Source organism: Scomber scombrus, chromosome 12 (assembly GCF_963691925.1).
Source record: "Scomber scombrus chromosome 12, fScoSco1.1, whole genome shotgun sequence".
NCBI lineage: Eukaryota > Metazoa > Chordata > Actinopteri > Scombriformes > Scombridae > Scomber > Scomber scombrus.
Window position 1 is genome coordinate 10,116,750 of NC_084981.1, and position 14,918 is coordinate 10,131,667.

General features: G+C 38.7%; 1 protein-coding gene across 2 annotated transcripts in view; it reads left to right on the plus strand.

Moving 5' to 3' along the window:
- The first annotated feature begins 6,574 nt into the window (after positions 1-6,574).
- The window catches only part of macrod2 (mono-ADP ribosylhydrolase 2), a 422,519-nt gene continuing 414,175 nt past the window's right edge, over positions 6,575-14,918 (plus strand). For both annotated transcript variants that reach the window (XM_062430213.1, XM_062430214.1), the window contains exons 1-2: positions 6,575-6,779; positions 10,107-10,208. In XM_062430213.1, coding sequence (XP_062286197.1) covers positions 6,743-6,779; positions 10,107-10,208 — 139 coding nt within the window. In that variant the 5' untranslated portion in view covers positions 6,575-6,742. The remainder of the gene's footprint in view (positions 6,780-10,106; positions 10,209-14,918) is intronic.

Genomic DNA, 14,918 nt, shown 5'->3' on the forward strand with positions numbered 1-14,918 from the left:
CAAATTTTCATGGTTTAATATGAAGTAAACTAATACATTATCGGTTATCTGCAATAGGCTAGACTACAAAAACAATTTTTTTTTGTAAAAAAAATAAAAATTAAAAGCTTACTAAAAAGGAAAATAGCCCACAGCAGTTCAGTGCATGTTTCCTTTGAGAAATGATGATAACTCCAATTCTCTTTTACCATTACATCTCATTTGCATGTCATTTTTACTCTTGACATTATGATAGTGGTGTTATTTATATATATTAGCTGTGTTTTGCTGCACGTTCTTGAAAAAATTCCAATTTGTGTGTAAGGTTAGACAACTGAGAGCTTTTAATCAGAAGTCATCCATAGTTTAAGAGATATTTTTAGCACTAGGTTTGGTCCCACAGCTGTAAATCCGAGTCCACAATAATCACTTTGCTTTTTCCAGAACAATAGTGGTGAGGTAGGGAAAGGATGGGATGTGCTTTTCCCAAGATCCAAGGCCATTCCAAAAAAAAGAAGAAGTGCTGAGCCTGTCAGGCAGCCGATAATTAAACCCTGAAGAAAAAAACACTCTGAAAAATGACTCAGTATTGCAGTGGATAGAGACAATTACATCACCGTCGTGACTACAGTTTGCTCTTAAATTTCAGAGGTTTAATACGAGTTATTTTTATGCAGTTAGAGAACTTTTCACCTGAAGATTTTTCATCATTTAGTTTGTTAAAGAGAAGTGAGCTTTAAAGGAAATGACTCACCAAAATTCTCCATATTGTTGGAAACATCAAAAGATTATTGTTGTATTATAAAGCTCTGCTAAGACATATACTGTTTGAATAAATGGTCAATGCGTCACAAACATCCAATAGTACTATAATATTAATATCATATTTCTTATCTGACTGAATAAAAAGGCATCTTTATTATTTCAAAACTTTTAAATATGCTGCCAGTAAAGTCAATAATATTTGAGCTACTATTGGCCTATACCATACCATATTTATTACAACAAAATAATGCAAAGTAATATAAAAATATATAGCATAACACCCGTTGATCACAAATCAACATTGGATATATGTTATTACTGATCTGACACAAGCTCTGTTATGTTTCTAGTCTAAGCAGGAGTTGTATGGGTGGACCAGAACAAGGACATTCTTTAATCATAATGTGCAGGGTGATGTTGTTTGCTTTGGATCAAGTCAACAGAGATGAAAGAGTGCCGTTGAGCAATTAATGGAAAGAGGGTTGGGGCCAGGGTGCAGAGTTCTGAAGAGAGGCCAGCTAGCCTTTAGGGGGTGGCTTTAGTATCGCATGCCATCAAATCTCTGTGGAAACTCGTTCTTGCTGTTGTTAATGGTGTGCAGAAGAAAACTGCCAGTCCTGTTTTAATAGATGTGTTATCTCTGTTGACCACACAGACTGCAGCTGTGATCCATCTGAGACCTTCTCCAGTTTTTCACGAGACAAATTCAAACTCATTCAGGCTATTTGTGAGCTTAAGTGAGCTACAGTGTTGCCATGAAGTGATTCCACATAATGTCTGATAAAATAAGATATCTTAACGTTTTATATCTACGTGTGTGCGCCACATGACATGACATTTCAAGATATCATGGGGCAAAAAAACACTCTAAAGCCCTTCAGTATTATAATGAAAACATTAAACTAGCATGCACTCCTTGAAAAATTATCGTACTTACTGGTTAATGAAACAAATGAGTTATTATACCCCTGGTAAGAAACAGGAAAAACAGGTGCAGGATTCAAGGTGTCTGTTGTGGTGATGAGAGTAAGCAATACTGTTTATAATATAGTTTCTGTGATAGTGTTTTCTGGCTCTCCTGAGATATTATGCTTAGGCATCTTGCAGACATGGTAGATATTTATTTCAATGAGTAGTACTGTAGTGTGACTAAATGCATAGTCAGAGGGAACACATCTAACTGTAAGTAGCTTTTGCTGGCTGAATTTACAACCTACTGTTGTTTTTCTTGTAAGGATGAGCTAGAGGAGACATACCGTATGTGGTCTTTATTAAATACAGTAAAATAAACAGAGGGAGCCTTTGTGATACATTTTGCCAAAGCTACAACCCACAGGAATCCTGAAGGAACAGAATACTGACAGTGTTATGCTTTTTTAAATCAACCACAAACCCATTTTGAGTAAGTAGACTAAACAAAGTACCACTCAGTACACCACTATATTCACATCAATACATCACAGTACATCTCATGACAAATTGCTCGTGCAGTTGACTTGCGGACTATTGAAGACAAGCTAAGTCAGTTCCACATGAGGCATTTGTGATCTACAAAAAAAGAAGAAGCTTGTAATCATGAATAAGATATTTGCTGAAGAAAGATTATGAGAGCAGGATTTCAGAAATAAATGTGTTCTTCCCACTTTATATGACAATGTTGCCAACTTTCCATCATTCTCAATTATTCTTATATCAGATTCATGGGACAATGAACTGAATATAGTATAAAAATAAATATATATATAATAAATATATAAAAACAGGCTAAACACCATTTTATACAAATGTTTTCAGGATATTTAACCACCTGATAGACATACTGCACATTTGCTGTTGCTGAATTTTTTTATTAGTCTCATATTAATAACAGGATGTTCCCTTACAAGCTAACACACAGGTACATGTTGTACAGCATCACTGTAGAGTTTATTCATCATTTCCCTAGAAGGCAATTGAAATTGATCATCACAAAGTAGTTTTTGTTTAATTTAAATGTGTTCTGATGTGAAAGGGCTATGGGTGCTTTTCAAGAGAATATTAAACACATATGGATATAGAGTGGTGTGCATCAGATTAAGCCTGAGCGCAAATGGGGCACTCAATCAGAATAACAAACCGCTGCTCACATCTGTGAAACAGATGAGCTACATATATGACAGGACACCATGGATGATATTGGCATACAAATGTTTGACTGAGAAGGTTGAAAAGAACCCACACAAACCACTTGACTGTGAAGTGTTGTCATGTTCAGGATAGTAAGTGGGTCAAAGACTCACAGCATCCTCTGCCAGTGGGAAGCGCTACAAAACTATCTCCACCTCTAATGAACGCAAATTAGCAATATTTTGATTAAATATGTTTACAGCTTTATGTGAAAAACAGTCATATGTTACCATCTGTGCGTATCAAATTTGACTGAGGAATTGTGTTTTTACACAATAATTACCTTTATAAACTCCACATGCTTTAACAGGCCTCAGATGATGTTTGATGCACAGTGTCAAACCTCACTGAGGCCTTCAATTAGCAATGTTTTTCTTAAGGCATTTTATTGATGTTGGCAATATATGAAAAATGACGTAAACATTAAACCATTCAAGGCATCCACCGAACGCCTTAGGGCCCAGTTGCCCTGATGGCTTAAGCTTGGTTTTTCTTCTGAGATTCACATTAAGTAGAGTTGCTTAGTCTACACCCATGGACCTGAGCTATGTCTGTAAAACCACCAATTATTGTACTAAACAAATTATGTGTTTTATCATTAGGCCCCAACTGAGAACAGACATGATGATATAATTGCTTCACAGAAATGTACCAAACCAAATAGTCACTTAGAATCCATCAAAGGGCTTACAGATATTGACATAAGAACACCTATAAACAAAAGTTATAATTATAATTCCTACAGCCTGTGGGCTTACTTTGAATTAAGGATAATTTTGTGCATTTCTCTGTAGATAATTGGCCTACATTGCTTGCTGTAATTACGTTGCTATGATCGTAAGTGGGATATGAAAAACATAAAACGTATCAAGCCAACAACAGATTAGACGATGCAATGTTCTTGCTAGTGACTTGTAGGTGCAGACACCGGCTTAATCTCCTTGTGCTGTAACCATGACAATAACAATTGCCTACGCAGTCTTACATAAATAGATCCTCCTCTGTTTAGGGTATACAGATTGCCTGCAGTGCCTGCCTTCACTGACAATAGGCAACCAAGTTGTATTTTTTTTTTTTTGCTGCTCATCAGACGACACGCTGTCTGCATTATACCTGTTGAGCAATGACAAGAACCACAGTAATCAAATAATTATGAGAAATAATGCATTACATAAATGGCATGACATGTCCCTCTAGAAACTGTACAAGCATGTGACAATATTAAATCACTATAACTATAAAACAGCAATTTTACTGTATAGTATGACATACAACACTCCACACAACATGATGCTATTGTTATTGCCAATTTATCATGATAGAGACTGAAGCTAGAAATCTACAGTCCAAAATTGACACTTTAAAATGTGGCACACACATACAGGTATGTTCAATTACTGTAGCTGATTGGAGCTCAAGCCAGGTTAAAGCTGGGTAGTGCTATGTTTGGAATAAGATACTGTCACAAAAGTAAGGGTAAGTTGTCCTGCTCTAACAGGTGTCCACACAGAACAAGGAGCGGTTTATTAGACAATATAATTGAAAACACCTGTGAGAGTAGACTAAGGGTGGGTAGGGCCTTTTATCTCATCAATAAAACTATAGTTGTAGTGTAGTTGACCATAAGTTGGTGTAACTAGATGTGCTTAGAATAGTGTATGCTTATTTAAAAATGTCTATATGAAATATGTGATGCTTTATTGAAAGGTCAGATGTAGAAGAAGCCTGTGCTCTGGTTGAAGCCCAGTCAGAGAGAAAATTAGATTATTTACAGATTTGGCGAAAAAACAGCAGTCTTTGCATGCCTCTGTGAAATGTCTGCCAGTCTTTATAAGATTAGTATAAAACCACATACCTCTTGCAAGATGCTGTGTGATGCCAAATCTGACCATTAGTTATGACTTCACGCTGTCTCTTAACTGTTGCCTATTATGTTGCAAGACTGACATCTAGTGGTTTGGTTTGAATAGTACAGGGAGGGAAAAATGCAGTGGCCACTTCATTCATATCACAATTTATTCATGTCTGCTGCAGGTCAGGAGAAGATACTTTAGAGTTTGTTAGTGTGCGTTAGGGTCACTAGCTATTAGGGGAAAATTACTGAAGATGTCCTATTGTGGGTTTTAATTAGAACAGGCACCGATACAATATAATAATATTTTGTGGATCCACATTAAGCAGTTAAAGTGGAAACTAATTAAGATATGATTAATTTCTGAGCCAGATGTGAGAGTTGATTTATTGTCTTAATTTCCTAAAAAGGGCAGCAGGCTTCAGCTCAGTGAGATAAAGATTTTTAATTTGACTGTAATACAGTGTGAGAAGTCTGGAGAACACTGAGATAATTTTGTGGTCCTGGGAAAGGTAAATCTTTTTGCACTTAATAGTATGTGTTTTAGATATTATATGCCCTGAATACACTTAACTGTATGCATTTAATGCAAAATAAACATGGATAATATTAAAAAACACAATCTGTGAGTGCAGCTTGGATGAAAGATATTTTCCTCTGAGATAATGTCAGCGGTTTTAGGAGCAGATGGGTCTGGACCAGAGCAGCGCTAACACAGCAGATGACAGACGGTGGTCTCTGGAACCAGCCTCTCACATATGACAGCCTGACTTACTGGTCTGATCTGGTCTGTCCTAAGAAGTATTGTCCTCTGCCACAACCAAGGACAGGTTCCAATGCATACATTTAATCACACTTACAAAAGAAACATAGTTATCTTAGCTACTGCAGGCCAAATGATCATCAAAACTGCATTTATGTCAAGAAACACACCACACAAACAAGTACAATCATGGGCCAGGGTCAAACAAGTGATTTGCATTAAAGTGTAACCACCAATGTTATCATAACTTACAATTCTTAACTTCTTTTTGTTGCCAGAGTGTCAATAAAAAGTAGTATTTGGCAACTAAAACGTGTGGCCATGGTACTGTATTTCTTGTCATTGTTATAGCCTGTTTTAGATGGTAGATTGAACATGTGGGCTTAATGCCGGAAATACTCAGAGGTATAAAATACAAGTAGGGTCTAAGTATTATAATATCATATTATCATATGGTATCATATTGATTTTATATCTGTTTTTAATGATCATTTTTTAAAAATATGTGTGAATTTGTGTGTACCGGTATCTGGCATTGTCTTCTATCATTTGTTCTTTTTATGTTTGCCTTGTAAAGCACTATGTAATTGCTTATTTTGTTAAATGGTAAATAAATCAACCGTATTATCATATTTATTATATTAACATCCAACAATACAAATATAGGTACAACTGCACCTGCACTTCTCTCTTCAATGGGTTCGAAATGTATCTTTTGAAATATTGCAAAATACACTGTCATAGCCAAAGATTTACCTTTTCAAAAGATAAATTCCGTGTAAAAATGATTACTTTTACAACTGTTGTTATTTCCCTCTTAAAATGACTTGACTGTTTCCTCGCCCAGTACCAGCCTGCAGCCCACAACCTTACACGCCAGGAGGATGAACCGCCGGAAACAACCTAGCCTGCCTCTCAAGTGGCGTAAACCCTTATTGATTGACTCACAGCCGGGCCAATCATAACCCCACTTCCCCGTTCTCACCAGCCAATCATTCGCCCAGGGAACGTACACATAATTTACGGCGCAATCATGGTAGGTTGAGCCGTCTGAGGTCCATAGAAATTTGACAGCTTCACAGGTGAGACAACCGTCCAGAGGCTGTTTCACTTTTACATTTCAGTTTATTTTTTCCCCCCCCGGAACACAATTCACTGTGAGCCTGGGGTTGCCACAGTCAAAAAACAACCACTCGAAGTGTAATCATTCCGGCAGCATGAGCAAAAAGAAAAAGGACTGGAAGATTGAAAGAGGTAAGGCTTGTTTTTTGGGGGGGAATGAGGCTATCATCATCTCCATGGCAGACAGCATGAATCCTAACCATGCCGGAAGATTGACAGCTGCTCTTCTCGTCTTCCTCGTATTGCTGTGTAACTACTCACTGTCTAGACTATTCGGTGAGCCCACACGGTGACTGTACAGATGTTAGGAAGATGTTGCGCCTGTTGTTTGACATTCGCAACAACACTGTTCACACAGTGGCTCTTATTTCTGCTTATTAGCTTCCATGGAAGCTGTTCACTGAGTCATTCACCTGTCAGAGTGCCACTAACTAACATGTCCTTACACCTGTGTGATACATCCATTGTAGCTTGCTGAGTTGCAAACAACCCTCACTGAAAGTGCTGTAAATATTCCTGCAGCCAAACAGCACTCACACAAAGAAGCGGAGTGTCTACTAGTAAAAAAATATGGTTGTTTATAATGAATTGGACAAAAAAAGGGTCGCTGCTCAGTTTCAAACGCGCATAGTTAATAGCTGCTTATATGCAAACTTGTTCGTTTGACTCCAAGTGAGCTTGTGTGTGCAATATAGACCTGTTGTGCACATACATGCAAATCAACGTTAACCTTCTCTAATGTGTGGTTATATATATAAAAAAAGAAAAGTAATGCATGTCTCACACAGTAGAGCTTTTTTCACAGCAGACGTTTGAACCTGTCACAGCAGCTACAGTACTGCACAGGTGTAATTAATCACATTAATTAGCTCATTTATGCCACCATATCCCTTTATGTCACTGCCTGAGAGTGTACAATACAAAGGCCTTGGAACTAGTGGACCTAAATGAGGTGCATCCCTTTTAATGGCATTTATTGCACCTGTGGTTTGTTAACAAAATGTCAAAAAAATCAGTTGCTCAACAAGTCTATACTACTTTTGGTTAAGACATAAGATGAGGAATACAGTTTAATCATATACAAGCCTGTGGTATATGATTAAACTGTATTCCTCATCTTATGGCTGGCTAGAGTAGACCACTGATTCAGACAGACCTCACCTCTCCTTAAAGAGGATGTGGCTTGATTTGATCAATGAAACAAGGCTGTTTGCAATGATTGTTGACATTGTTGGCAAGTCGACTTAAATGGTTAATTTTTCTGGAGAAATACTTAGGGTCAGTCACTTTCTTGTCGTCAAGTCTGCTGACTCACGATTCTTGCATACGGATAAATCTTATAATAGCAATTAAAATTCTTGGTGCAAAGATAATAATTAATCTTAGCCAGCCATTTCCAGTTGGAGCAGGTAGCAGCACGGAATGAACATCAAAGTAAATCAGATTTCATATTCCGAGCAAATACTCCGCTAGCTCAAATTGCTTTAAGAGGAGATAAAGGAATGTCAAAATGGGAGAGAAATTCTGAAACTTAAGGATGAATTTAATATGATTTTTTTTCCTTAAATAGTGGCGTGGGCCCAGGGCTAGCCTGTAGGCTGATAAAAATGTAATACCACCAAAAATAAATGGATACAACTCATGTTGGCATCAATGATTTGTTATTTGCCAAAATCAGTCTGATTTCAGAATGTGTAAAACATGCAAAATCTTACCAGGATGCAGTGAAATCTTGAGGCGAATCTTGACTCCATCATGTTCTCATGACAGCTAAAGCTAAGCTTTTGGGAGTCTTCAATGACTTCAAGTTCAGCAGAGTGATGAACCGCTTTAGTGGAGTCCAGAGAGCTTTGCTATGTTCCACCTCAAAACTGCCTTTTTTAGTCATCCATGTAGAATAAAAGCAGCCTTGGGAATAACAGGAGTAGGCATGAGGGAGAGAAAACACATAAGGGATAGGAAGGATATTCCCCACTGCAGAAATACCTTTAATGTAAGCCTGACCTACCGCAGGATGTTGCCAGAGGGTGACCCAAGGAAGGTTGTAGTTCACTAAAATATAGTCAGCCCTGACTACCTCAATATTTTAGGCTTCCCTTTGTGTTAGAGACACAACTCAGTCTCTTTTACAAAATACTGCTAAGTTCTTATGGAGCTACAAAGAGCATTATATGATAAAACAGTATTGTGCTTTTATGTAGTCTCATATTACATCCAGTTTATTAAAACTATTTTATAGAAAGGATGTTTTAATTGACATCATCTGGACTGTTGTCTGTTGAAGATTTCCCAGTGAAGCACATAATTAGGGAGATTCTTGTGCTGTGGAACAGCCCATTGCTTTTTGGAGAAACAGTAGCAACGTATAGCTGCTTTACAGGAAGTGGTGATGGACACAAGGACGCAAGCTGCGAGAAGCAAAGAGTGATGCAACAATGCAGAGGTTAAGCTGCAGGTGTGTGACTATTATTAGCCAATTATCATGCAATTTGTTGTGAAACACTTGCACTTACTCTAAACATTGGAGGGGCTTCGACATACTGTAGGTAGTGTTGAAGTTGTTAAAAAAATAAAACTATTTAGCCGTCCTCAGATCCCCAGTCATAATAATTCTTTCACATAAAACTTAGTGCAGGGCTAGACCAGCACAGAGTTAGAGCAAAGAGGACAAACAGTCCAGAGTGCAGTGAAGTTTAGGCAACAGTGCAGCAGTTCTCAACTGAGAGACAAGAGTATGACAATCACTGCCGTTTTTGCTAATTACCTCAACCACAACCAAAGAATAGGGACTAATGGAGGGAAATCAACTGGTGGTGAGGTGTCTAATTGGACCGCATTAGTATTTTTTTGTGTCTCCATGGCACATGGTTGAGTAGTAAGTGGAGGAGAATGCCATTCAACTAGAGCACTTGTGTTCATATGTCTTGGATGGCAATCAAGTATTCTGCTGATGTGCGTTTGAGCAAGACTCACAATCCCCACCAGTTCCAGGGGTGTCCTACTGCTCATCCTGAACTTTGACCCTGCAATCTAAAATAGGATTTCAATGCATGAAGCAGGTTCACGTTGTTCAGGATGATTTTATTAAACATCACATTTTTCATAAAGTGAGTTTAGAGAGGCAGGGGGAGGTGGAGCAGGACATGACTGGCAATGATGATGGCGGCTGAGAGGTGGAACAGTCTGGTCAGAGAACATCCTCCATCAGGGCAAGGCCAGCAACAGTTGCAGTTGGTGGACAGGTGAACTAGACAAGGACACTGGGGGGAGTTTGACATCAAGTAAAGAAAAGGACAAAACTGACTAAATAGAAATGACTGTTGCATTTGTTCTTACTGTACCAGTACCACACTTTTCTTATATCCTTTATCTCGTTCTTCTTCTGCTTCTTCATTATCATCTTCATCATTGCAGCAGCAGCTTTCATCTCTTAAATGTATCATTACTTTTCTTCCTCAGAGAGACTGCTCCGTCTAGATCGGGAGGAGAGACGCAAGGAGTATCGTCGTCAAGAGTTTGTATGTCTGGACAAGATTCTTTCCTGGAGAGAGGAGAATAAGCGTAAGAGAGATAACTCATTCTCTGGGTCTTGAAACATCTCTTGAGTTGGGAATGTCTGATAAATTGACAAATTATAGCACTCTGTACACAATCGAGCCGAAATATAGTTATTGAAAAATTCTAGTGTCTTAAAGGTAGAGTCAGTCATTCTGGAGAAAGATTGTTGATATTTAAACTAAAACTCAAACAAATAGTTTATAATATACCCCTCCCCTCAGAAGCGCCACCTCCCAAATACATGTAATCACATTGCCAAGACAATGACAAATGGGCTGGCCAAATAAATATGGCGAAATTTGGTTGAATCCAGAGCTATGCGTCAGCTGTAGAGTCATTGTTCCTCTCACACTTCATCATGAGCGGAAATGTTTTTGTCTCAAGTGAGCACAACAGTTCATCCACACACTCTGCATACCTTTCACTCGACCTGCGTTCAGCGTCTGTCCACAGAAGCAGCTGTCTGTCAGCTGCAGCTCCTGGAGAGCAGAGAGGACAGTGGCCAGACATACAGCAGAAATTTACTGAACCAAATAGTTTGCATGTCGGCTCCATGGAAAGAAATTGACAGTGTTTGTATCCATTGATTCATTGATATGGTTAATAAGTTCAAAACACGTACACAGCTGGATTTGTGTGATTTAAACAGCTGCTTGCTCAGATTCACACTTCACTATATGCAATAGAAACAGGCTCAGAGTTTAAAAAACAGCAGGGGGTCTCTGTGAGACTGTCTGGGATTTAGTCTTGAGTGATACATTTAATAAAATGGAAGCGTAGTATCTGTTCTGTGAGAAAACGCTTTCTATGTGAATTGGCCTTGGCCTTTCGCTCCCCAGTTTGCCAGCCCACCCCCACTGTTCAATGGCTGCTGGAGACAGGAGACTGTCATGTACTCACACTGACAGCTGCACTGATGACTTCCCCCCGTCCTGTGCACAAACACGAACGCCCCCTGCTGATTGGCTGGAATAGTGTTGTATTGCTTTCTCTAATCCACTGTGTTAACATTGCCCATTTAAAGAGCCAAGGCTGTGTATGAACACCAGATTTCTTTTTCAGCACACACATAGTAGGGACTGCTAGCAGACCATAAGATATTGAACTGAATTTAACAAAAAGTGTATTGGATTAAATTCACTGATTCTACCTTTAAGTATTTAGCCCATTCTTGTGCATCTAGCCAAAATTTCATACTATGTAAAAGCACAAACCATGATAAAGACCTCATGTGTCTTTCGGATCTGTGAGAGAGAAGTTGTGGAGTCAGAGCAGATGAATGATGCTTACATTAAGAAACATCTACATCATTTACTGTAGTAAAAGAAGATGAATGAATATTTGAATACTCTGTTATTAAAATAGCGTTCTGCAGTCAACTTTAGCTAAGTAGAAGTACTTCAGTATTATCAACAAAATGCACTTAAAGTTAAAAAGTAAACATACCTTATATGTACTGCAGAATGGTCCCTGTCAGTGTTATATTATTATTGGATCAACATTGATTAATAAATATGTGAGCAGTAGCTTTGGTGGCACTGGGGCTGATTTAATCAATTTATATACTATGTTATTTTAATCTGTAACAATGAATCTTGTTGTTTTTGTGTGTAGAATCTTAATCTCCATGTTATGGAGTAAAAAGGGCAACATTCCCCTCTGAAATATTAAGTCGGCATATAGGATAAAATATAATACTTAAGTGAAGTACCTCAAAGGACAATACTTGACCAAATATTGTAAATTACTTTCCAATGCATTGAAGTCATATCATTCTTAGATTTAAAAAAAGCTGATTCTGCCAGTCAGTAAATATATTATATAAATAAAATATTCACCAAAGAGTAAAGATAGAAAAGTGTGACAGGACACCATAATCCAGATATAAATGCATGTTATCAACAACTCTTTGAAAGAGTTCAGTATATTGTCAAAGTGTAGTTCAGTATAACCTGAAAAAATATCAAGTGGAGGCAGCAGACATTTTCAAATATCTCACTGTGGTACAGGCCGACCAAAGTGGTACGCTCTTTAGTAGGAGGCAGACACAGAAGGCTTGATCAAATTTAGCTGAATTAGAAGGGACAAAGCTATGTCGTGTGTTCCTGGCTCTATACTCACTACCACCAGCAGGCGTACTTATGGGTGTAGGTGGGCGGGACTTGGCTGGGAGGTACTCTTGATGAACGGCGGGCAGCCAGGAAAGCTTCAGCTAATTCTGCTGCTTCTTTGGAGGTCATTGGGTCCCGCTCTTTAACCCAGGTGCTAAGCTCAGGATTCAGGACTTTGAAGAACTGTTCCATGATGGTGTCTCCAATTTGCTCTTTGGTCTTTTCATTGGGAGCCATCCACTTCGCATATAAGTCCTTAAGGCGGACCTGAAGCTCTTTAGGTGTCTCCTCTTCTGCTGGCACACTGGAACGGAACCTCACACGATAGGTCTCTGCACTGATTTCAAACTTCTTCAAAACAGCACCTTTTACTCTTGCATAGCTCATAGTTTCATCAATGTCCATAGCAACATATGCAGAACGAGCTCGACCAGTTAGCAATGGAGCTAGGTGAAGAGCCCACTCATCCTGAGGCCACGGACAGGTATGAGCAATTCTTTCAAAGGTGATTAAATAATCTTCAATATCTTCACCTTCATGGTAGGACTGCATCTTGGGGCTTTTCCAGCCAGGAAACCTCACCAGACCAGTATGCTGTGCTCCATTAGCCCCTTGCAGCAGCTCTGCCTTTGGCATAACTTGGCTTGTTGGGATGTTAGGTGGCTCAGCTGTACGTTCTATGGAGGTGGTGGATGTGGTTGCTGAAGCTCCCATCACCAGCTGATGATCCTTCTGCACCTTATGCTGAAGCTGGCCAAACTGGTGCTGGATTCGGTTCCACCTGTCCTCCTGTCGCTCACGCTCCGTCCTGAGATCACGTTCAGCCTGCTGTTGCATCAGACTCTGAAGAAGACTTGACAGTGCAGCCATACTTGCTTGCTCCTGGGCTTGACCACCTGCAGCCCCCACCTGGTCACTGACATCTTGGGATGCCTCTGGAAGACCCTCTGTAGCTTGAGCTTTCTTTTGTCTGGTTGACATTTTCTTTGCTGCCTCCTACTGGCCTGGATCCCACCACTGCCACCATCTGTGGTACAGGCCGACCAAAGTGGTACGCTCTTTAGTAGGAGGCAGACACAGAAGGCTTGATCAGTTGTTCCATGGTCCTTTATTATAATACAAAGTGTCACAGGTGTAACCAGAAAAAATATACAAAACTAAAGAAAAAACTAAACAGTTAACTTAACTCAAGTTTAAGGAATGGGTACACAGCTACACTACCAAAGCAGTCTCTCCTTGAGCAGTCTTAAAGCTACTGCTTATATAGCGCTCTCATCAGCCTGCACTCTGCATGAATGTGGACTATACCACTCATCAGGTAAGTCCTGATCCCCTCCTGAAACAGGTAAGCACCAACAAGATTAACATTTACATCACAGTCACATCACAGGCATCACTTTTATAGAGCATTCCTTTAGTCCATCTGCAACTAAACTCAAATCAAATCAAAACCCCCCTTATTATGTGGTACAATAATTCTAAGACCTCCCTCCACATGGTTCTTCCCTAGTGACATCACTAATGATGTCACCAGTCTATAAATCAAGGAAACATAGGCCGCCTCCTCCCTTTGTCTCCTGAGCACATGTAAGTATATGAATAACAAAGAAAGAAAATACTAAACTTGTGACCTTAAACTAAACCAATAAACTCTAACTAAACTTACTACCAGTGTGTGTTTTATTTTAACCAAAAGTCTGCTGAGATGTAACTTATAACCAAATATGCAAACACAAACAAACCAGGGATAGTAAGTCTCTGCAAAGTTTGATTACTAAACTTAACTTATGGTCCAAACAAAACAAATAAACAAACAAAGTATAGTGAAATTAATAAGTGATGGCACAAATGTGTTTGGGGACAAAGGCTCTCACCCACTTTGTCACACTCACAAAATACATGTGTAAAAATGTGACGGATCATATCAAGGATATTGGTTATCTCAGGTTGATTCTTTACAAATGATCTCAGAGGCCTTCTGAGTCATGTAAGACATGTAAGTCTAGGTTAGATAAATGAAATACACATATTTTAAAATAACTTTCTGAATGCTAGTAAAATCAGAGTCAATTTCTGCATTAGAATTAAAAGATTTGTGTGACAATGTATTAAAAACACTACAATTCTGCACCTAATTTTTATATTCACCAGCATGCATGAGTACTACTACAATACTTGCATAATTCTGGTGATTCACGTTGCAACTAGGTATCAAACTTTCAGAGGAAACATCAAATAATTTATTATTTTCTTTCCATAATCTCCTTTTCCAGTAGATAGTCGAGAGTTCAACAATTGAACTTTGCTTGGTAGCCAAAACAAACAGACGGCACCTTTAATCCGATTCTTAGGAAATTCAGTCTATTGCATGTAAATAGACCTAGACGTAAACCATATATTTATCACCACACACTGTTGACATTTCTGTGCTCTAAAAAAGGTATTGGAGTAGATTAGCCAAAGTTATAAAGAAGGAGAAAGAGAAACCTGTAAAAGCCTACTTGTAAGCCAACAGTAAGGGAGCTTTAAAAAGCCAGCCAGCCATGAACCAATGAAGACTCACAGCTTACAAGTTTTTTATGGAAAGTATTGCTTACTTTAC